The sequence below is a fragment of the Balaenoptera ricei genome, chromosome 4, assembly GCF_028023285.1.
Source record: "Balaenoptera ricei isolate mBalRic1 chromosome 4, mBalRic1.hap2, whole genome shotgun sequence".
NCBI classification, from domain to species: domain Eukaryota; kingdom Metazoa; phylum Chordata; class Mammalia; order Artiodactyla; family Balaenopteridae; genus Balaenoptera; species Balaenoptera ricei.
The window spans coordinates 88,723,219-88,745,828 of NC_082642.1; the positions used below are offsets into that span (position 1 = coordinate 88,723,219).

General features: G+C 34.6%; 1 protein-coding gene across 10 annotated transcripts in view; it reads left to right on the top strand.

Annotated features, from left to right (window-relative positions):
• The window catches only part of DLG1 (discs large MAGUK scaffold protein 1), a 288,055-nt gene that overhangs the window by 117,517 nt on the left and 147,928 nt on the right, over positions 1 to 22,610 (top strand). For 7 of the 10 annotated variants that reach the window (XM_059920818.1, XM_059920814.1, XM_059920819.1 and 4 more), the window contains one exon: positions 20,715 to 20,813. The exons of the other annotated variants lie outside the window; for them this stretch is intronic. In XM_059920818.1, the coding sequence (XP_059776801.1) occupies positions 20,715 to 20,813 (99 nt within the window). The remainder of the gene's footprint in view (positions 1 to 20,714; positions 20,814 to 22,610) is intronic. 10 annotated transcript variants of the gene reach the window in all.

Genomic DNA, 22,610 nt, shown 5'->3' on the forward strand with positions numbered 1-22,610 from the left:
TTATTCAAGGGATTTAATGAATCCTTCCATTTCTATAAATATATTATCTAGGGTTAATTGGAAAGCAGTAAACTTGTGTAATTACATGATTATAGGAGTATTTTATCAAATATTCAATTGACAGTGTAAGGAGCTGAGCAAACACTAAAAGTCCTCAAATTAAAAAAAAATTACATAAAACCACTTCTTTTTGAGGAGTGAGTATTAAAAATATAAGGAAAATATAAAGTTAATCATAATTTGAGTGAAATACCTATTACTTGGTATTAAAGGAGGGTTGGGGGAATATTTTTATTTTAAAACATGTTTTTAATATACTCATTCAACTTTAGTAAAAATGAAAGCATAAGAATTAGTCTAATTTAAAAAACAAGGTGAGAATGCTTTTGCCCTTTAAATTTAAATTAAAATGTATACACATACCTTAGGGCCTTTTAAAAATAAATTCCTTTAAAACCATCTTTTTTTTTTTTTTTTTTTTTTAGTAATTAGAAGCAGCACGGTAAGTATAAAGTAACTGTCAACAGCTTCTTCTTGTTTTTGGTTACTAGAATTTTCTTTCAATAGTTTTTATTTTTAAATAATGTCAAATTTCTTAAGTAAAACTATTCTACTTGTTTTTTCTTAGATGTTTGAGAGGAGTGGAATTACTGGGCTAGGGAGAGTCATTAATAGTCTTTATGTAGGCAGTGAGGTTACTTATAATCAAAACTTATTCAGAGGCAACGATTGATTTAACTCTTAGATTGAATACTGCCCCAAGAATTTAACTAACTTGATTTTGACTACAATTACATATACCAAAAAGGGACACAGAGACTAAAGTTTGGCATTGTTATTCATTGTATGTTAGTATTAAGTGATATTTTTCCATTGTCAATAAGAAAGATCTGTTAAAAACTTCAAATACACACAACCATATGTATATATACACACACAACCAATGATATATAATTCATCTTGTAAAAGGCATACAAAAGAAAGACAAGCAAAATAGTTTACATATAAAACTATTGAAACCACGGAATTACATTATAGTTACTTAGGAGTTGGGCCGAAAAGTTGCTATTGTATTGCATTAAAATAGCCACAATTTTAATAAACTCTATTTGCAATTGATCCTACAAAGCCATTTAAAATTTTATCTTCCTCCCGTTTGGTTCAGACCACTTGTGTATACTGAAAAATTACTATTTTTCTTTCTTTCAGCCCTCTTTCTGTTACTTATTTTGTCTTTTTCATTATCTTTGTATTTCATATCTATAAATGTAGACTTTAGGTCAGAGTTTTAGCTTTTATTTCTCCAGCTCTGGAGGACCAACATATCATTTTTCATTCTATGTTATTTTTCTCACTAATGAGTTGGATATTTTATATATCCAAGTCTTTTGTTGTAACTCACTGGAATTCATTTTACAGGATAAAATATAATAGGACTGAGAAAGAATGTTAGGCGTATTTAGATTTTAGTTGATGCTAGGATACATTTTTCTGTTTCATTTACTGACTCATGGCTAGCAGTTTTATTTTGTAACATAAGAGGATTTTTATATTGTTAAAAACAAAGTAGATTAATGAAATTTTAGTTTATTGAGCATATGCTATATACCTATGAATATATATGTATGATAGTGTTTTGTTCTGTCATTGATAAATAGCAAAAGTGATTACCAGGTCTCCTGTTTCACTATTGTCAGAAATATTATTTTCTAAGATTGGATAGCAAGATTAACTTTGAATCTAATTCCTTATATCTATGATGCATGGTACTTTTAGCAGTTTGGAGAGTTGTTATTAAATGCAGTTTTAGTAATTTGAAAGTAATTACTCTGATTTAATATCCCACCAAATAGCCTCTATAAATAAAAAAGAAAATTTACTTTACAGATTCACTTAAATTGCTCATCTGTTTAAGATATTTGTGTTCACAACTAAGATTTTGTGTCAGATTCTACTGTAATATGTGGAACTTAGTAGGAAGTCATTAATATTTTTAAATGTTAGGGAAGCCAAGTGGTTATAAACTTCTGCAGGACCCCCAGCTTCTAGGATGGGACTTGCCGTGTAGTTGGTGTTCAGTAAATGTTTATGGAATTGATTGATTAATTACCATTTCAATCACCTGAAACCTTGTTAGCTCATGGCCTTCCGAAATAATGGCACCTAACCTGAAACCTCTTGGGTACCTATATTTATTGGATTCACTCTATTGCCGTCATACATGCCTTTGATTCTTCACAGTAGCCCATCTCTTCCTCCACTTCGCTTTTCTTCCCCTCCATTCTTCAGATTTTCTTCAAGCCGCACAAACCCCCCATGTACCTGATTTCCTCACCCCTTTGAATCTTTACCCATGACGATAACCATACAGCTTAAAGACTATGTCTAATTTTTGTCATTTGGCCGTATCCCAAAAGTCTACAATGTGAGGTTTTATTGTTTGTTTGTTTGTTTTTAATGTTAAACTAAGATGAGTTTCTTGTGAATTATTTTACTTTGGTGTAAGGTTTTCTATTTTGAGCTTCATACTACTTATGTTCTTAATTTTGAATAGTCATTATAATATAGAAAATGTGGGCTACTCATTGTCAAGCCCTCCTCAGTTCCTCACTTCAGCCTTCTTCCTGTTCTTGTATTTATGATCCTTTGATGCCAATCTGCCCTGTCCTATTTAGTGATGCAGCTCTGTTAAATTCAAGACCAATTTTTATATTCAACAGGGCTTTAAAGAACTCTAGCACAATACTTCTAGACTTTGCTACTTGATTATCTCCTAAGTAAAAGCTTTTATCTACTTGGTGATGTCAGTGTTTATTAACGAAAATAGTAGTCATATATAAACTTTGAACAGCTGTCACGTGGTAGGTCACTTCGAATGTGTATTTGGCAATTGTTCCCAGGTTTTGGATTACTTCAAAATCCCTATTGTGGGTCATTATAAATATTCAAATAGAATTTCCCCCCTCCCCCAGACAATTGGCATGCCAAATTAAGCTGAAAACAGCAAAATTCTCTTCCTAGGAATGAATGGAACAGGCATAATGACTTATAATTGAAGCAGAACAATAAAATTTTAACAAGAGTGAATATTAGCCACATGAATTGAATAATCTGCTTTTTAGAGGAAAAAACTCTGTCCTAAATTAAAATACAGGAAAACGCTGTTCAGATAGATGCCCACTGTTCAGATACCAGAAAAATAAATAGGCTAATTTGTATGAAAAGAATACTATTTGTCCAAAACAGGTACATTCTGGAGTAGAAAGGATTTAATTTTTAGAGCTATGCATTGGTTATATTGTCCCCAAAATGAAGATAATAGCATCAACTTCATTGAGTTAATTGTATTAAATGATTAAATGCATGTAACACTTAGAACAGTGCCTGGAAGCTATTATTATTATTATTTTATTTTTATATTGCTTAATTTTAATAGTCTTCGACAAATTCAAATTAGATAATTAGGAATTACAGTATCTAGGATAGTGCAGTTCATTCAGACATTCAGTAAATAATGTTGACTGAATAAGTTCCTGTGAGTGCAAGCTGTACAGTTTTTAAAGAACCACATATCTCAACACCTTCAATTGCAGGATATAAAGGAGGGACCCCAAAGAGCACTTCAAATTCTTGGTGAGACACCAATTTCCTGACCTTGCCTTCCCGCCCAACACTCCCTTCTGCAAATGCTAAACCAGTCACAAGTAGACAACTAAATTTAACTGATTATCCACCTTTTACCAAGCATACCATCAGGACATCTTAATCACTAAAAAAAGTCGAAGCCTTCCAGATCACCTTCACTTAATTTCCTTATCTCTGTTTGACTCTGGTATATCTCCAATATGTTTTAAACTCCCATTTATCTGTGACCTCCCAATTTCTTTCACTCTGCCCTTTGGAACTCCCAGTTCGTGATCAGCAAAATTTCGTTTTTCCTCAAACTCTTCTGTGATGGTTCATCTCACCTTTTTTTCTCTTATAGAAACCTGGTGTTCCCCCGAGAGTACTGTTTTTTCTATAGCCCTCACAAAAAGTGGAATTTTTATCTGTCACGTCCCATGTACCTTGGGACCAACAAGTGGAGTTGATGTCTTCCTTGCTTATCATTGGTATTTATGGATGATTGTACCTCCTCCCTTTAAAAAATGTATGTATCATCAGACAGACAGTATTTTCTACTTCCCCTCCTTGTTTAGTCGTCTGCATCTTTCACAATCACTCCTACTCATTGATGATTTGAACTGTCTTTTCTCTGTCCACTATTCATGTAATCATTCTCAGTGATTTTCAGTATCCTGGTGTGATCCTTCCAAAATCTTGACTTCTCAGTTCTTTGATATCCTTGCCTCTAGGAGTCTTTATTTTTTCTTTCACTTGAGTGACCTGCTGAAATGGTTATATTCAAGACCTCATTACCATTGACTGAACCACTTACAAAATCTCAACTGCAAGCATTTCAAACCTGACTAGCACTTCCTTTCTTTTCAGCTCACCTCCCCTACAACAATTTTTTTTTTTTAACAATTTTTTTTTTTTACCCTTTAAAGACCTCCAGCCCAACTTTTTATTATCTATCACTTCTTTCATGCTCTCACTTCCCTCCTTGCCTTGCTCACATTCCTTGGTCCATGACTATAAACACTGCCTTTCATAATCTTAACTCTTGCTCCTCTGTCACTTCATTGGTAAGATCTAACCTTGGTTAATTGCAACTCTGCCTCCTCCACATCAGCTCCAAAGCTGCCCATTAAACTTCCAATACCTGTTTCCTGGCCCTCATTCTCAATTGATGGTCTTATTCTGTATTCCATCCTGTTAAAATAAATGATCCATTTGTGTTCTTAAATCTCACCCTTCACTTCTGTACTAGATCTTCATTTTTGACTGTTCAGGGACTTGTGAAATTCTCTCTTCTCTTCATTGCATTGTCTGTCTTTCCCTCCATAATGGATTATTCCCATCAGCGTACATACCCACTAAAATACCTTTCATTAAAACAACCAGCCAGAACCCCTCTAGGAGTATAGACTGTCAGATCCAATGGTCAGTTCTCAATCTTTATTTTACTCAACCCCACAACAGCTTTTTACACAACTAACTGCTCTCTCCTTTAAATTCTTTTCTCCTTTGACTCTTGAACACCATTCTCCTGGTACTCTCCCTACCTCAGTTTCCTTTGCAGTATCCTCCTCCTCTTCTTACCACTAATAGTTAGAGTAACTCAGGGCATCAGTCCTTGAACTCCTCTCTTTTTATACTCATATTTCAGGTGATCTCATCCAGGTGCCTTTAAATACATCAGTACTCATATCTTCAGTCCAGAGCTATTCCCCGTACACTAGACTTGTGTATCTGTCTTTCCTACTCAGTATCTCCACTTGGATTAAGTATCTGAAAGTTAACATGTCAAAAACAGAGTTTCTAATTTTATTGTTCTCCCCCATCTTCATTCAGTGTACCAGTCACTGAGATGCTGAATATAAAAACCCTTGGAATAATCTTCTGTTCCTTTTTCCTTTGCTCCACATGCAATTTAATAGCAAATTCTGAGGGCTCTGTGTTTACAATACATTATGATCTAACCACTTTTCACCACTTCTACAACTACCACTTCAAATTATTTAATTTGTTGCCTGAACTATAGCAGTAGATATCTATCTGGTCTTCCTAGCTCCATTCTTTACTCTCACCAGTCTGTTCTTCACCCAGCAGCCAGAGTCATCCTTACAGAATGTCAGTTCTTGTCAGTACCTTGTTTTTACTCTCCCGTGGCTTCCAATTCGATATATAATAAAATCCTAAATCCTTCTTTACCATAGTCCAAAAGGCCCTTTATTATCTAGCCCCTGGCAGTATCTCTAATCCCATTTCCTACTGCTCCCTCACTTACTTTGTTCCAGCTGTATTGGCCTTGTTCCTGTTCCTCAAATATATCAAGCATGTGGCCATCTCAGAACCTTAATCTTGCTGTTTCCTTTGCCTGGAACATTCTTTCCTCAGATATTCTCATAGTTCATTTCCTCACTTCCTTCAGATTTCTGCTCATCTGTTACCTTCTCAGGGGGTCTTCCTAGATTCTTGTCTAAGGTAGCAGGCACTTCTTCACTCCAAACGTCACTGACTTCTTACCTTTTTAAATATTTTTCTTCATAGCACTTAATACTACCTGATTCTTTATTATTATATATTTTTAATCTGTCTGAATTCCATCTTAGACCTTCTGTGAAACATATATCACACTTTAGCTAGTGTTATACTGATCCTCTAGCTGATGATTCTCTTCTTATTTACCCTTATGGAAAGAAATACCCTTGAGGAGGTGAGACAGGGAGAGAAGAGGAGAAAAACCATTCGGTTTCCTTATAACTAGGATGAGTATGTAATTCATCGACCAAACTTGGAGTACTTTTATGGAAAGAGGGAACTTCCCAGGCAAACAGAGGCATGTGGTGTCATCATCTATAACCATTTATCTTCTGACAGTTCCTACCAGGCAGCAAGTCTAAATATTCACACCAAGGCATTTCCATGTTGGACCAACACGGATTGGCCTAATCTTCTTATCTATGTATGTTTCAAACATTTGGCCTCATGCCTAATAATAGTTGTGTTTTGAAGTGATAGATCAAATATATATATAGATAGATATATAGATCAAATACACATATATATTTTTTCTTCATCTCTAAAGAATGAAATTGCTTATATTCAGTAGTATAATGCCTTTGTATTAAACTAGGATATAGAGAGAGTAAGTAGATAATCCTCTTAAACGACTTTGGAAATGCCAAGTCTGATAGTAGAATAGTTTCCAGGAGAATGGGTAGAAATAGTCTCTTTGAGTATTGATTAACCAAGCAATCAAAGTTAGGATAAAAATTCTGTTATACTGGTTGTGAGATACTGTCTCTTGGCAAAGTTTAATTTCCTACTCAAAAGGCCAGTAATTTTATAAAATTAATAACATTACTCAGATTTGGAAATTAATTGTTTCCCTTTTCACCCAAAGAATATCTACTGAAAAATATGTTTAAATGGTGTTTGAGACCCAGTCATTTGTATAGTTGGACACTTTAGAGAAGCATAAAGATGAAGGTTAAACAAAAAGTTTACAATGGTTATATTCGCTTTTAAAAAATACCAGATTGACCATACAATCCGTCAGTTGCATTCCTTAGTTTTTACCCAAATGAGTTGAACATTTATGTCTACATGAAAACCTGCACACAGATGTTTATAGCAGCTTTATTCATGATTGCCAAAACTTGGATGCAACCAAGATGACCTTCAGTAGGAAAATGGATAAATAAACTGTGGTACAGCCAGATAATGAAATGTTATTAAGCATTAAAAAGAAATGGAAAGATGTGGAGGAACTTTAAATGCATATTTCTAAGTGAAAGACACCAATCTGAAAAGGCTACATACTGTATGCTTCCAACTATATGACATTCTGGAAAAGGCAAAACTATGGAGACAGTAAAAAGATTAGTGGTTGCCAAGGGTTAGGAAAGAGGGAGAGATGAATAGATAGAGCACAGAGGATTTTTAGGCCAGTGAAACTATTAGGTGTGGTACTATAATGGTGGATACATGACATTATATATAAATTTGTTCAAACCCATAGAATTTACAACACCAAGAATGAACCCTAGTGTTAACTATGAACTTTGGATAATGTGTGTCAGTGTAGGTTCATCAGCTGTACAATGTATAGCTCAGGTGGGGAGTGTTGATAGTGGGAGGCAGTGCATGTGTGTGGGCAGAAGTTATATGGAAACTCTGTACTTTCTGCTCTAAAAAATAAAATCTGTTAAAAGAGCAACATTGGTATCTTAAGGTGGATTAGATTGGCTATAGTTTGAAGAACTAAGTAAGTGAAATTTGTTATATAAGCTCTTTATAACTAGGAAGTGTGTTGCATTCATCTTTGTAGTTTCTATAGGGCGTCATGATTGTTAGATTGTCCTTTTGTCAAGGACAAATAGGTAAAAAGAAATTTCACAAGCTGCAATTTATGTATTTTAATATGTATATTATATATGTGTATATATGTATTATATATATATATATATATATATATATATATATATATATATATATATAGTTTTAGAGTTAATTGTAAAAATAATGTGTTAATAACAGTGCTGAAAAAGCATATGACTGGCCCATATGCTTTGGGGTCAGAATAGGATATTCAGCCCGCACAACATTTTTGCCCTCTGCTTATTTCAAGCAGTGTTTGTTTTCCTGAGAATTGTACTCCATACCGCTTATCACAGCTGCATTTCAGTAATCAGTTGGGTAATGATTTGTTTAATATCAGCTGCTAAACCATAAGCTTCACAAGAGCTGGTAGTACAGATGTATGTTTTCTTCTCTTATATCCCCAGAGCCTAGCATAGTGAACGCACATGTTGACTGTTTGTTGAATGAATAAACAAATGTTAATATATGTGTCTGTTTTCATTTAATCTGATGATGGCTACAGGGAAATTTGGAACTTCTAAATATGGTTTGGCCACTGTAAATTTCCCAAGCCATTTTTATATAGAACTATGGCTTTAAAATTAGCAAGTTTCCATTACAGGATTTTATAAAATCATGTATATTTCTAAAGCAATTCAAAGCCCTCTGTGAAAAAAACTGAAGCATATATCTTCTTAACAAATGAGGAACTTAAATTCTTATTGTCAAAATTTGACTTAGTATCATTTTCTTTAAAGAGCTCTCACTGCGTTATTCTTTGTACTTCCTGGCACTGTTATTTAGATAACATTTTCAATCCTCCATTTTTATAATCAAAATTTAGAATTTTGATAAAGGTAAAAATAGTTGTTCAGACCATGTGGAGAACAGTAGCCTACAATTATCACCTTATTTTACAAACTTTAAATAAACCAACTGATGTGACAATTTTACAGGCATATGCAAATCAATCAACAAAGACTGGACCTATTTTGTGCAAGTATAAACCAACTGGTGTCACATCTGGAAGCAGTGGAATTTTAGGAGAATCCTAAATACAACTTCTGCCCCTAGATAAATTTATTTAAAAGATGTTTTCCCCCTCACCTCTTAACAGGAACCCTGCCTGTTCATTCTTTATCCATTAGTAAACCCCAATTTAGTCCTGTTTCTGAACAGTATTTTCAGCATTTTTGAAATCTGAACTGTGACTATTGACTCAGCCAGCTGTGGAGTGTGAAGAAATTATTATTATGACAAAATGGGACCAGTTGATTGCCTTACAGAATTTTTGTTGGTCCTGAGGAAAGTAACTGGAGATTATAATCTGCAATTTGAATCAAAACATATCCCAGCGTCATTTTTCTGTATTTAACTCTGACGAATCTTGGTAGAACCATCTAATATATCAAAGTGTTATAAATTTGAAAAATAATCAGTTTGTAAGTATTTTGAAAGATAAAGAATGGGATTTCCCTGGTGGTGCAGTGGTTAAGAATCCGCCTGCCAGTGCAGGGGACATGGGTTCGAGCCCTGGTCCGGGAAGATTCCACATACCACAGAGCAACTAAGCCCGTGTGCCACAACTACTGAGCCTGCACTCTAGAGCCCGCGAGCCACAACTACTGAGCCTGCGTGCCACAACTACTGAAGCCCGTGCGCCTAGAGCCTGTGCTTCACAACAAGAGAAGCCACCGCAATGAGAAGCCCGCGCACCGCAACGAAGAGTAGCTTCCACTCGCTGCAACCAGAGAAAGCCCATGTGCAGCAATGAAGACCCAATGCAGCCAGAAATAAATAAATTAATTAATTTTTAAAAAAAGAAAAAGAAAAACAAAGATGAATATCAACCTTAGGAATTAATTGTTTCAGCTGTACTAAATGCCATAGCAGGATTTTGGAGAGGGGAAATAGAGGAAAAATCGTATCATTCTAATCATTTTTTCCAAACTGAAAGGCTGCATACAGTATAGATCCTAAATTCTTTCAGTTATAAGAACACAGCTTTATTATATAGGCCTTTTTTGTAAAAATATTTTAAAGAACTCTAGATGAAACTTGAAATTTTCATATGTATTGTTTTTTTAATTCTCTCATTCCCTTTTTTGGGGGAGCAGTTGCTTGTTTTTATTATCATAGGTTAAGCACTACAAGAGAATTAAACCAACTATAGTTAGTAAAAACTAATATAGGTGTCTCGAAGTTATATTCTGTTCTCTTCATGACCTAATCAGCCTTTTTTTCTTTTTTAAAATCACCTAAAGCGGAGTCAGCATACTACAGCCTGTAGGCCAAATCCAGCCTGCGACCTGTTTGTGTAAATAAAGTTTTATTGGAACACAGCCATGCCCATTTATGAATTGCATTTGGCTACTTTCAAGCTGCTACAGCACAGTTGCGTAGTTGCAACCGAAACTACATGGCCCTTAAAGTCTAAAATATTTATTACCCGACCCTTTATGGAAAAAGTTTGCTAACCCTTGACCTAAGGATTGATGAAATATTCTGTTTCCTGGGATATTATATATTGTCTTTGCAGTAAAATACAATAGCAACAGTAAAGACGAAATAAAGCTCTTTTTGAACTATTTTGAAGAGACAGTGTAGTATAGTAGTTGAGAATGCTATCTTTAGAGGATGATGGCCTGGGTTTAAATCTCTATTGTATTTATTGGCTGTAGCACCTTGGGCAAATAACCTAAATTCTGAGTCTCTTTCTTCCACCTGCAGAAAACAGGGATTAAGATCTAGTGAAAATTAATGGGACAAACATGCGAAGCCCTTATTATAATATCTGACATCAGTAAAGTACCTATCATCATCATCATCATCTTTATCACCACTTTCACGACCACCATTCATTATTGGTCCCACAAAATATTCTGGCCTTTTAAGTGAGGAATCTGGAGATATGGAGAAGCAACCTCATTACAGAATGATGAAGAATTATGGTTTAACAAAAAGATTGGTAACCTTGACTGGGTCCAGCCAGGAAAAGAGAAACCACAGTAATTATTTTAACAGGGAAAATGTAATATGGCGGGGGGGGGGGTCGGTGTTAAAAAGGAAACTGAGAAGGAAACATGGAACACCAAGGTAAAACAGAGAAGCAGCTAACCTCTGAGGTGGGACCTAGGGACCAAGTTAAGGTTAGTAGAACCCAGAAGTTTGCAGTAAGGGCACCACAGGTTTAAAATATGAGCTGTCAGTGATATTTACTTTCTAATGCAGCTTAAAAAGGAAAGAGGTAAAAATCTTTTGGTCAAGTGTTCTTCACCAAGACATGTTTATTTTCAGTTGGGATATTATTAGGCAATTAGCTGTTGCTAGATAGAGAACATGAAACTGGCAATTTTCTGACATTTTTGTATTTTGAAACTTCTAAGGTCATCAAATGGTAGAACATCTTGAAAACTTTCTGATTGGTAGTGACCTCCCAACCACACAGAATCTTTTAGCAGTATCTGCTATGTGTATGGCATGGGGAGGGAGGATGTACACAATCCATTCCGAGTCACTTTATCATTTTAGAGTGCTGATGAACTCAATCTCTTTTGGCAATCACATGGTTTCATTCGTCCAACAAATGTGTATTAAATACTGTGTGCTAGATACTATTCTAGGCACTGGGCATACAGGAGTAAATAAAACAAGAATCCCCACTCTTCTAGAGCTTATATTAAAGGGGGGGAAGACAGATGACAAACGTAATTAAAATATGTAGTATGCTGGAGGAAAGGTAAAAAGAGAAGGCAACAGGAAATGTGTATGTTTGTGCGTGTGTGGTGGGGGTGGGGTGGGGTTAGTAGAATAAGAGTGTCTTCAGCTGGAGGGCGATATTTGAGCAAACGCATAAAAGAAGTTATGGAGTTGAGCCATATGGATATCTGGGGCAAGAGCATTCTGTGCAGAGGAAGAGTGAATAAATGACTCTGAGGCCAGAGCATATTTAGAGTGTTTGGAGAACAGTAGAGAGGTCAATATGGCTGAAACGCTGAGTGGGAGGAGAATAGTAGAAGATGACTTCAGAAAAGTAACAGCGGCCTGAATCACTAGGGACTTGTACAAAAATGAATAGAATAGGGTAAATATATGATTACTAGGAAGATTTAAGGGCCCGTTTTAGGTTAGTCATTATGGAGTCCACGGTTGTGTATGTTTCTGTAGCCATAGTCTGATAAAATTGGGGGGTGGGGGGCAGGCAGCATATTGCAGTTGGTAGTTTCATACCTATTTGTTAATTATGTAACCACATCTTTGAATCCAAGTTTTGGATCTCTGTTTACTTGAAATTTTTAGTGATTGTTGGCTCATCCTTCTACCAATACAAAGTGATCAGCTGAATGCTGATAAAACACCATCTTTTTGTAATGAAGGGATGACATACCTTAACTATCATGAATCTTGGAAGCAGAAATAGATCCGTAAACTAGATGTTCTGTCTGTATGAACTAACAAATTTGTACCCATGCTTCTATACTAGGATTGTTAATCACTAGATCTATTTCCCTATCCCCCCTTTGTTATTTTAAAATCAAAAATTTATATTTAATCTCTTAGTATTTGTTAAAAAATGTATCTGGTATCGTTGCTATTTGCTTCTGAGATAATTATGACACAGGTATCATATACAGCTGGTTCAAATAACTTGTTACGGAGTTTATTTTGAAGGTACTTATTTGGAGTAACTGTGGCAAAAAGAGCATTTGAATCAAATGAGAACCATATCTGAGCAATGAAAAACACCTTTATTCTGAAGATACTGGACCCCTGTTAAATACAGTGATTCCCAAACAGTTTTGATAAATCTACTGTGCTGTATTTTATCCTTCTATAAACATGCAGAAGGCTTGCAGTTTTTTCCCCTGGTTTCTCTTTCCCTCTTAGATAGCTTCTTTGACATTTATTCAGAGAAACATGTCTCATTACCACATAGTAGATATTTAAGCAAAGGAACTTGGATTAAGAATATTAAACTGTGCCATACAAAAACAAAATAAAATCCTTATTGACCAACAGTGGCATAGGGGTAATTTTTTTTTCCTTGTTATCTAAGATATTGATAACAAAAGAGTTGCTATTTCATATATTTCATCTTCCATAAATGTGGTATAAATTTATTTTGACCTTATTGAATCTTTGTGTGTATTCTAAGCTCAGTTTACCCCATTCATGTGACATGTTAATGTAAGATGTAAACAATTATTAATTACCTGGTAGTATGGTATTAGTTATCTTTCTTCAGAGTTTGATCTTATGCTATGATGACCATTTTAATAAGCAAGAAAATAAGTGAGAGGGACTTCCCCGGCGGTCCAGTGGTTAAGGCTCCGCCTTCCAATGTAGGGGGCGCGGGTTTGATCCCTGGTTGGGGAACTAAGGTCCCACATGCCATGGTGTGCAGCCAAAAATTAAAAAGAAAATAATTGAGAAAGAGTTTAAAAATATGTTCAGAAAGCCTTGTAAATCTATTGTGGTTGGGTCTAACTATGATGTAAAAGATACTTTTTAGTGGCCATTGTTGGTGTTATTCTTAATAGTCCTTACTCCCAACTTCCCATCAGTCACTAGATACACCAATTCTACATTCAAAATCTATCTTTATTTGACTACTCATGTCCATTTTCACCATCACCGTCGTTCGGTTAAAGCCACTGATCACCTCTCAGCTGGATTATCATAGCAGCCTCCTAATTGTTCCTTCTGTCTCTTCCTGTATCAGTCAGGATTCAGATGCACATATGAAAAAAACCACTTTAACTATTTTAAGCAAAAAGAGATTTATTAAAGGTAGGGGCACTCAATTTATATATTGTTTTTCATTTATTGTTGAATTAATGGAAGTGAAAGAGGGAGGTACATAGTCATAAATGTAGATGTGCAGTACACATTAAGCATGTGGCTATACCTAATGAGGTTTCAGACCACTTTTTATCAAAATTTTTTTAAAAGCTGCTTTCATAATTTTAAGATCTTAAATTTAAAATGTAAAGCTGTGAATAAATAACAAGAATCTCTAAAAATTAGTTAAAACATTTTTCAGAAAGCTGTCAATTCGATACTGGCATTAAAAAAGTACTTTAAAAATATGTACAATCCAGTTACTTTCCGGGAATTTACAATTTTCTGCAGTGTTCTTTGAGACAGTGTTAATATTATAGCCTCTGTTGTCATGGAAACAAGTCTCTGACGGCAGCCTCCGAGGCTAATGATTCCATGGTGTTGCTATGGATAGAAACAACTGAGGCCGTTGTTAGTCACATGGTCAAGATTAAAAAAAAAAACAAACAAACTCGTTGAAGCTGATCTTGTTGAGTGATATATACAAATGGAGCAGAAGAAGGATGATGGCATAAAAGTCATATTGTCTAATAAAATATGTATGTAAGATTTTTCAAGTTTAAAATGCTTATGGTGAATTCCTTCTTTTCTGTAATAACCCATATATAATGGTTACTGTATATTGCTGCCTCATTATTTATATTAGAATCTTAAGTTTGCCATTTTCCAATTTAGAATCTTGTTATACAACTCCCCAGAATTTTACCATGCTCTCAATCCTGCACTGAAAATAGCCTCTTGTCTCTTCATATGTATTATCATATCTAACATCTATGCTGTTCCTCATCACTCAACCTTCATTTGATTAGATATTATTTGTTTAGCGTGGTATTTTTGTTTCATATGAACTAAATGACTTGTTGTTCTGTAATTCTGTTACCTGAACTGGTTATTGGCTGTGGCTAGGGAATTGTGTGTGTTGGTACCCATTTGGTTTTGAAGACTTTCTCATCAGTATTTGCCTTTCTTAAGGAAGAAGCAGGGGCATATGTTCTTTTTCAAAGTACTTGCTCAGTGCCCTGTAGAGAGTGGGGTGAATTCAGATGGTGTACATTTTTTTAGGATTTTTTAAAAATGGTATTCAGATCCTCTAGATTATCGTATCGAAAGGAAATAGATTTAGAATAGGCTCTGAGCCAGTAATACAGTGAGGTTTAAATGTAGTATTAAAGAATTTATAGTTTATCATAAAGGGTTTTGGAGAGCAACTGCCTAATGGAGGAAATTTTTGTACTTGGCCTTGAAATTTGATATAAGCATACAGCTATGTCTTTTTTATGTTAAAATGGATTATTAATTAGCTAATAGCTGACCCTATTAAAGAGGCATAAAGAAACTTTTATAGGTGTTAGATATGTCTCCTACTTTGATTGTGAAGATTGTGTCACAGGTGTATGCGTATGTCCAAACTCATCAAATTGTATACATTAAATATGTGCAGTTTTTGTATATCAGTTATACCTTAACAAAGCTGTTTAAAAAAATTAAATAAAAAAATGATAAACTTTAGACTTTCTTGTCTTTGATACTTTGGATGACTACAGCCAGTTATTTTGTAGTTTGTCACTCAATTTGGGTTTGTCTTATGTTTAATGTTCAAGTTATGCATCTTTGATAAGAATGTCACAGAAGCGATGTATTCTTATTACATCCTATCAGGTAGCATATGATTTTGATTTGTCCTGGTGATGTTAACTTTAAGATAGTGTCTGCTACATTTCTTCACTGTAATTAATCTTTGTAGGGGAGATATGTGTATGTGTGTGTGTGTGTCTCACATTCAAACTTTCTTCCACTAGAATGAAATGGAGGGTTCATTCAGCAGCAGTGGAAGTTTTAACATTTGTTGATGTTTCTTGAATGAATTATTACTATGATGGTTGCCAAATGATGATTTTGTAACTCCATCATTCCTTCTACATTTCTTAATTGGCATTCTACTGTAAGGAAATGCTCTCTCTTCTCTCTATTCATTTAATTATTATGTAATTATATCAGTGTAGACTCTTGGAGTCCTGTTTAATTCAGTGGGATTTATGCCATCATTATCATTATTTATTTTGAGTCTCAAATTGTTCCCAATCTAACTGATAAGAGCCCTTCAAGCTGACTGTCAGTGTCCTTTGTCATGCCCTCGTTATTCTTTGAGCACCTCTTTATTTTCTGGAACAGCAGAATGTTCTAGGCTCATATTGTACTTGCTAGACTCTAGCCCTGGAATCAGCCATTTCTCCAAAGATTCCTCTTTTGTTTTTTTTTTTTTAATCAAAGAATGGGTATTTATAAACCAGGATCTGAATGCTAAGTATTTTCATGCTATTGAGGTGTTACTGCTCCCAGGTCTTCTCTGTAGACAGAGCTAGGGTATATATGTACATAGAAACACATGCATTTATTTCTGTATTTATATATATTGAAAACCATGCAGTCATACCAGTGCCTCCAAATCTAGTGTAAAACCGTAGATTTCAGACTAATTTTCTCCCTTTCCATATTTGTGACTCCGTTCTCTGATGTGAGGAACCTTGCTTCCTTTATCCTTGGATCAAAAATCCCCTGTATGTAAGCAATCTCCTGTCACTGTCGATGCTCTAGGTAGACATCCTTCCCACCCAGCTCAAGATCCAAGAGATATCCCCACCTTGTTCCACTGGGGTCCCTATACTTTGTGCCAGACTACTACTACTGCCACATAGATACTCCATCACACTTGGGATCCAGCAAAGCACATCAGGCTGCTGCCACTACTTGCCCACGTGGGATACCCTCCTCATCCTGCTCAGACTCCGCAACACCCTGCTCCAGACTGCTGCCACCCTTCCACTCCCTGTGCACAGAGGCTCTCCTCACCCTGCTCGACTTCAACAACCTGTACTTTCCTATTCAGGAAGTCTTTGCCTACACCAAGATCCTGATGGTATTCTATCAATACTATCTTCTAGAAACCTAATTTTTGTACATCTCTTAATTATGTCAGTAAGCCATCTGGAATTAATTTTAAGTATGGTGTAAGGGAGTGAAGAGGGTTCATTTCATTTTCCATATGTATATCCAGTTGATTCAGCAGCAGTTTTCTAAAATTATTGAAATATAGTTGTTGTACAGCATTATGTTAGTTTCGGGTATACTAAATGATTTGATATTTATGTACATCGTGAAATGATCACCACCGTAAGTCTAGTAACCATCTCTCCCCATACAAAGTTATTACAATATTATTGACCTTATTTCTTGTGCTGTATATTACATCCCTGTGACTTATATAACTAGAGGTTTATAGCTCTTAATTCCCTTCACCTCTTTCGTCCACCCCGCCCCCCCCACTGCTTCCCTCCCTTTTGGCAACCACACATTTGTTTTCTGTATCTATGAGTCTCTTTTCATTTTGTTTTGTTTGTTTTATTTTGTAGTGAGATCATGTGGTATTTGTCTTTCTCTGACTTATTTCACTTAACATAAATTCTTTTAAAACTAGTTTTTTCTCTTTGTCATAAATTAGGAGTTAGAATCTCTGGGTTTTTCAAACATTTTTAAAAAGTTGTAAGTATTCCATTGAAAATTGGTTGACATTTAAATTACTTGTTTTAAGCTCATACTATGGAATTCGAATTTTTTTTTCTATAGGAACAATGTATAATTGGTGACTGGAGTCCCAAGTAAGACCCACAGAGGCTTTATTCCTAATGTCCTTTTTTTAAAAAATTGTGGTAAAATATACATAACAAAATTTACCATTTTAACCTTTCTTAAGTGTACAGTTAATTCAGTGTCATTAAATACATTCACAGTGTTGTGCAGCCATCACTGTTGTCCATCTCCATAACTTTTTCCATCATCCCAAACAGGGAACTGGTTTAGACTGGGAACATTAAAAAGAAAGAAAAAAAGGAAACAAAATCTAATGGCTTAAAATCTCTTTCTACAGGTTATAAGAAATCCAGGTAACAGTAGTCTAGCAAGTTTTTTCCTAATTCCTCACAGGTTACCTTTTGTGAGCCTAGCTCAGTTGTAAAATGAAGGGTTAAACTTGATGCCTAGCTTCTTCAACTCTAATAGTCTTGTAAAATCATTGAAATTTGTTAGCATCTTTTAGAACAATTAATGGGAAACGCATTTTCAGTTTATTTTCTAGAGAATGAGATGGTAAAAGATCATAATAATTGTTTTTCTCTTAATATGAATAGATCTTCCATCCCTCACCCAGCATTATAGCATCACTGTGTATTCATTGTTGACGACTGGAAAAGTAGAATTCGAAATAAAGAGGCAGGGGAGAAAAACCATTCATAATCCTGCCCTCAGAGGTTTACTTTTCAAACATTTCTTTCCATTTTTTAAATAAAAGCTTTATCTTCCCTTTTTTACTTAATGTCATGTCATAGGCAATGTCCTTTATGACTTACAGGCTGTTCTTACAGATGCTTGTTAACTGATGCATAATATTTAATCTTATAAAATTATCATTATTTGCTCAGCTATTCCAACACCTTATATTTAGGATATCCTACATTTCCCCAAGTATAAACAATGCTCAAAAGAATATAGTGAGTGTTAAGACATTTGCTTTTTGAATTATTCCCTTAGGATAGATTTCCACAATTACTAAGTCAGAGAGTTCGAACATTTTTAAAGCTATAGATAATTACTTAGATTGCTTTTCATAAAGTTTGTATGACGTTATATATCCAACAGCACTGTGAAAGGACCTGTTTCCATGCATTAAATTTTTTTTGAGTTTTTTAATTGTGGTAAAATACATTTGCCATTTTAACCAGTTTTAACTGCACAATTCTGTGGCATTAATTGCATTCCCAGTGTTGCCCAACCATCACCACTATCTACTATTTCCAAAACCTTTTCATTATCTCAAACTTACTTTGTAACCCTTAAGCAGTAAACTCCTTATGCTCCTCTCTCCCTGGCCCCCGGTAACTTCTAGTCTACTTTTTATGAATTTACCTATTCTAAATATTTCATATAAGTGGAATCACACAATATTGACCTTTGGTGTCTGGTTAATTTCACTTATTATAATGTTTTCAAGATTCATCCATGTGTAGCATGTATCAGAATTTCATCTCTTTTTATGGCTGAATTAATATCCATTGTATAAATATACCACATCTTGTAGCTATTTATCTGCTGATGGACACTTGGGTTGTTTCTACCTTTTGGCTGTTGTGAATAATGCATCATTGAACACTGGGGTAAAGTATTCAAGTCCCTCTTTTCAGTTCTTTTGAGTATTTACCTAGGAGTAGAATTGCTGGGTCATATGGTAATCCTAGGGTTAGTTTTTTGAAGAACTGCCAAACCAAACTGTTTTCCACAGTGACTGCACCATTTTGCATTCCCACCAGCAGTTTTTGAGGATTCCAGTTTCTGCACATCCTTGCCAACACTTGTTAACTTTCTCTTTTTGTTTTCACTTTTTTATTACAGCATCCTAGTAGGTATGAAGTGATATATCATTGTAACTTTGCTTTACATTTCCCTAATGAATGATGATACTGAGTATATTTTCATGTGCTTATTGGTCATTTGCGTATCTTCTTTGGAGAAATGTCTGTTCACGTCCTTTGCCTATTTTTTAATTGTCTTTTTGTGGTGAGTTGTAGGAGTTCTTTATATATTCTGCATGTTAAACTATCATCAGATGTATGATTTACGAGATTTTCTCCCATTCCATGCGCTGTCTTTCCCCTTTCTTGATAATGCCATTTGGTGCACAAAAGGTTTTAATTCTGATAAAGTCTAATTGATTTTTTTTTTTTACTTATGCTTTTGATATCATATTTAAGAATCCATTGTCAAGTCCAAGGTCATGAAGATTTATCCCTATGTTTTCTTCTAAAAGTTTTATGGTTTTAATGCTTATATTTAGGTCATTGATTAATTTCCAGTTAGTTTTTATATAGGATGTGAGGTAGTGGTTTAACTTTATTCTTTTGCATGTTGCTATCTGGTTGTCCCAGCACCATTATTGAAGAGATGCCATACATTTTTGATAAATCTTGATTGATTTGATTGACAACAAAAGGTCAACATTATAATTTTATTTTGTATTTCTTTATCAATGAGGAAAAGCATAGTTTCAAGTGTGGCAGTTGGTTCTTCCTGTTTTAAGTGTCTTCTTATGTACATTGTTTTCTTATAGATTTGATTTTAATGTTTTTCTTATATATATAGAATATGTCATTGGTATAGCAAATATTTATGAATTAATCCAGGTTATAGAGATTGGGACTTGTTACAAGACCCCTTTTCTGTGTTCCAGTTACCTCTTTTTTTAAAATAGTAATTAAGCCTGATAGAGTAATTGAGTATAAATATCAAAACTTCTTAGTTTAAATTATGTCACTAGAGTTCCCACTTAATGACTTTACAGGCAGGTTTAAGACAGGTTATTACAGTTCTTGATAGTAGAGGTTAACAGCACAGATTCTTTAAAATGATATAAATTCAGTTTTTAAGTCCATTGAATCTTCTGTTTGTGGATTTATAGGCCCCAATTGCCTACCTCATGGGCTAATGAAATTACTTTTGATTCCTTGAATGCAAGGAGGAAAGTAGTCAGAGATATATACTGAATGCTACAAAAATATTTTGTAATCTGTCTATGAAGTGAGTGTCTTGCCTCCCAGTGGAGGAGTATTGTTAACTCATTATCTTTTATTATTTTCATTTAAACATCTAAAGAGTAGTCACTCGTTTTAACTACAGAGTCATTAAAATTATTATTGGTGGTATAATTGAGCATTTTCTCATTTAAATTGAAGTAATATATTACTTTACCTATTTCAGTTATTTCTGAAAACTATATCTTTATGACAAAACTTTCTATTATGTGTTTCCTTTTTATTTGATATTTTTCCTGATGTTTTGTCGTTGATGATTTTTAGCCAACAGAAGCTGTACCTCCCTCTCCTCCCACTGTCCCTGTGATCCCTGTCCTGCCAGTCCCTGCTGAGAGTACTGTCATCCTACCCACCATACCACAGGTTTTTATTAGTTTTCTTTTTTCTTTATAAAAACTTCATTTGTTTTTAATGTTTCATTTGTATTCTTTTCAAACCATTTTAACTATTTCTTTGTTAGATTTGGTAACTCACATTGGGCTTCAAACGGTACTTTTAGGGAGTTAAATATCTGGGATTTAATATAAGATGGGTTAATATTTGCCATTTTATCAGGTTATCTGTGAAATAAGATACATTCTAAACTTCATCATATTGAACCGCCTTAGATTTGTTATCATGCCTTTTATACTTGTAAATCTGTTCGAAACAGTTTTTTAATTTATTTGCTTTGGGAAATTTTGTTTATTTTCTAAAGATAATAAAAATAATTTTCCTCCTGCCATTTTATATATAGCATTTTGTTTTCTAGTATATATTTATCTTTGGAAATACTCATCTTTCTGTCATTGGGCAGGATAACATACTTCACATTTATTATTTTAAAACAATAGCTAACGTATACAAAGTATATGGGGAACTCTTCGTGGTATCTTTGCAACTTTTCTGTAAATCTAAAACTATTTTAAAATCATAAGTTCATTTTTTTTAAAGTTAATGTATAACAGTCAAAAAATAAAATGAAACAATAGCCAAATGTCAGAGAATCTGAACATTTTTAGCTTTCAGAGCTTTACTTAGTAGTTCCAAGGGATGGCTTATTAAGACATTAACTACCCAGCCAACAGAGTCATCCAAAGTTAAAATAATGGTAGTATTATTACGTATAATAATAGTGATCTTTGGTGTGGAAGATCTCAACCTCATTTAAAGTGTAAATAAATGCGTCTTTAGGTATTTTTATTATTATTGATCTATAGCATGAAATCTAGTAAAAATGGTGTTTTTGCTGTGAAAACACAGTGTCAAAGTAAGTCCTATTGTGGGAAAAAATGGGTTATCAGCTGTGATTGTTCACATCTCTGTGCCCTTCCCCTCTCCTAAAAAGTGAAAATCAGTAAGAACATTATACAAAATAGGATTCTAGGGGAAATTATAGGTATTACACTAAAACTTCAGTCCATGTTATTATGTTACTGCTTCTATATAGTCTCTGACCCTTTATGAAAATCATTAAAAGTCAAATCATTGTAAAACTACCAAGAATTGAATAGATAAGTCCAGATGGATAGTTCCTCTGTACTGCAGAGAAGAAATTGAATTTATAAATAAAATATAATTCTACATAAGCAGCCAAAGGGTTATTGTAATATTGTAATAATGTAACACCTTTCGGAGTAACTAGGATTTAGTAGTACAATATTTTTTAAAGTAGGACATTTGAAAGTTTATTTTACTCTTGTCACCTCAATTTGTGTTTTGATGTTAAAATAGTTTTCTAGAATCCTTTGAAATTTTGTAGTAGTTTCTGTTCTTTTTTTTTTTTTAATTAATTTATTTATGGCTGTGTTGGGTCTTCGTTTCTGTGCGAGGGCTTTCTCCAGTTGTGGCAAGTGGGGGCCACTCTTCATCGCAGTGCGCGGGCCTCTCACTATCGCGGCCTCTCTTGTTGCGGAGCACAGGCTCCAGACGCGCAGGCTCAGTAATTGTGGCTCACGGGCCCAGCCGCTCCACGGCATGTGGGATCTTCCGGGACCAGGGCTCGAACCCGTGTCCCCTGCATTGGCAAGCGGATTCTTAACCACTGCGCCACCAGGGAAGCCCCATAGTTTCTGTTCTTATATTCAATAGGGAACCAGTCCTTCCATTTCAGAGTGCTCTGACTTATTTACTCCAGTGTCCCTAACTTAGCATCACACTACACTTGGAAATTGTTGAGGC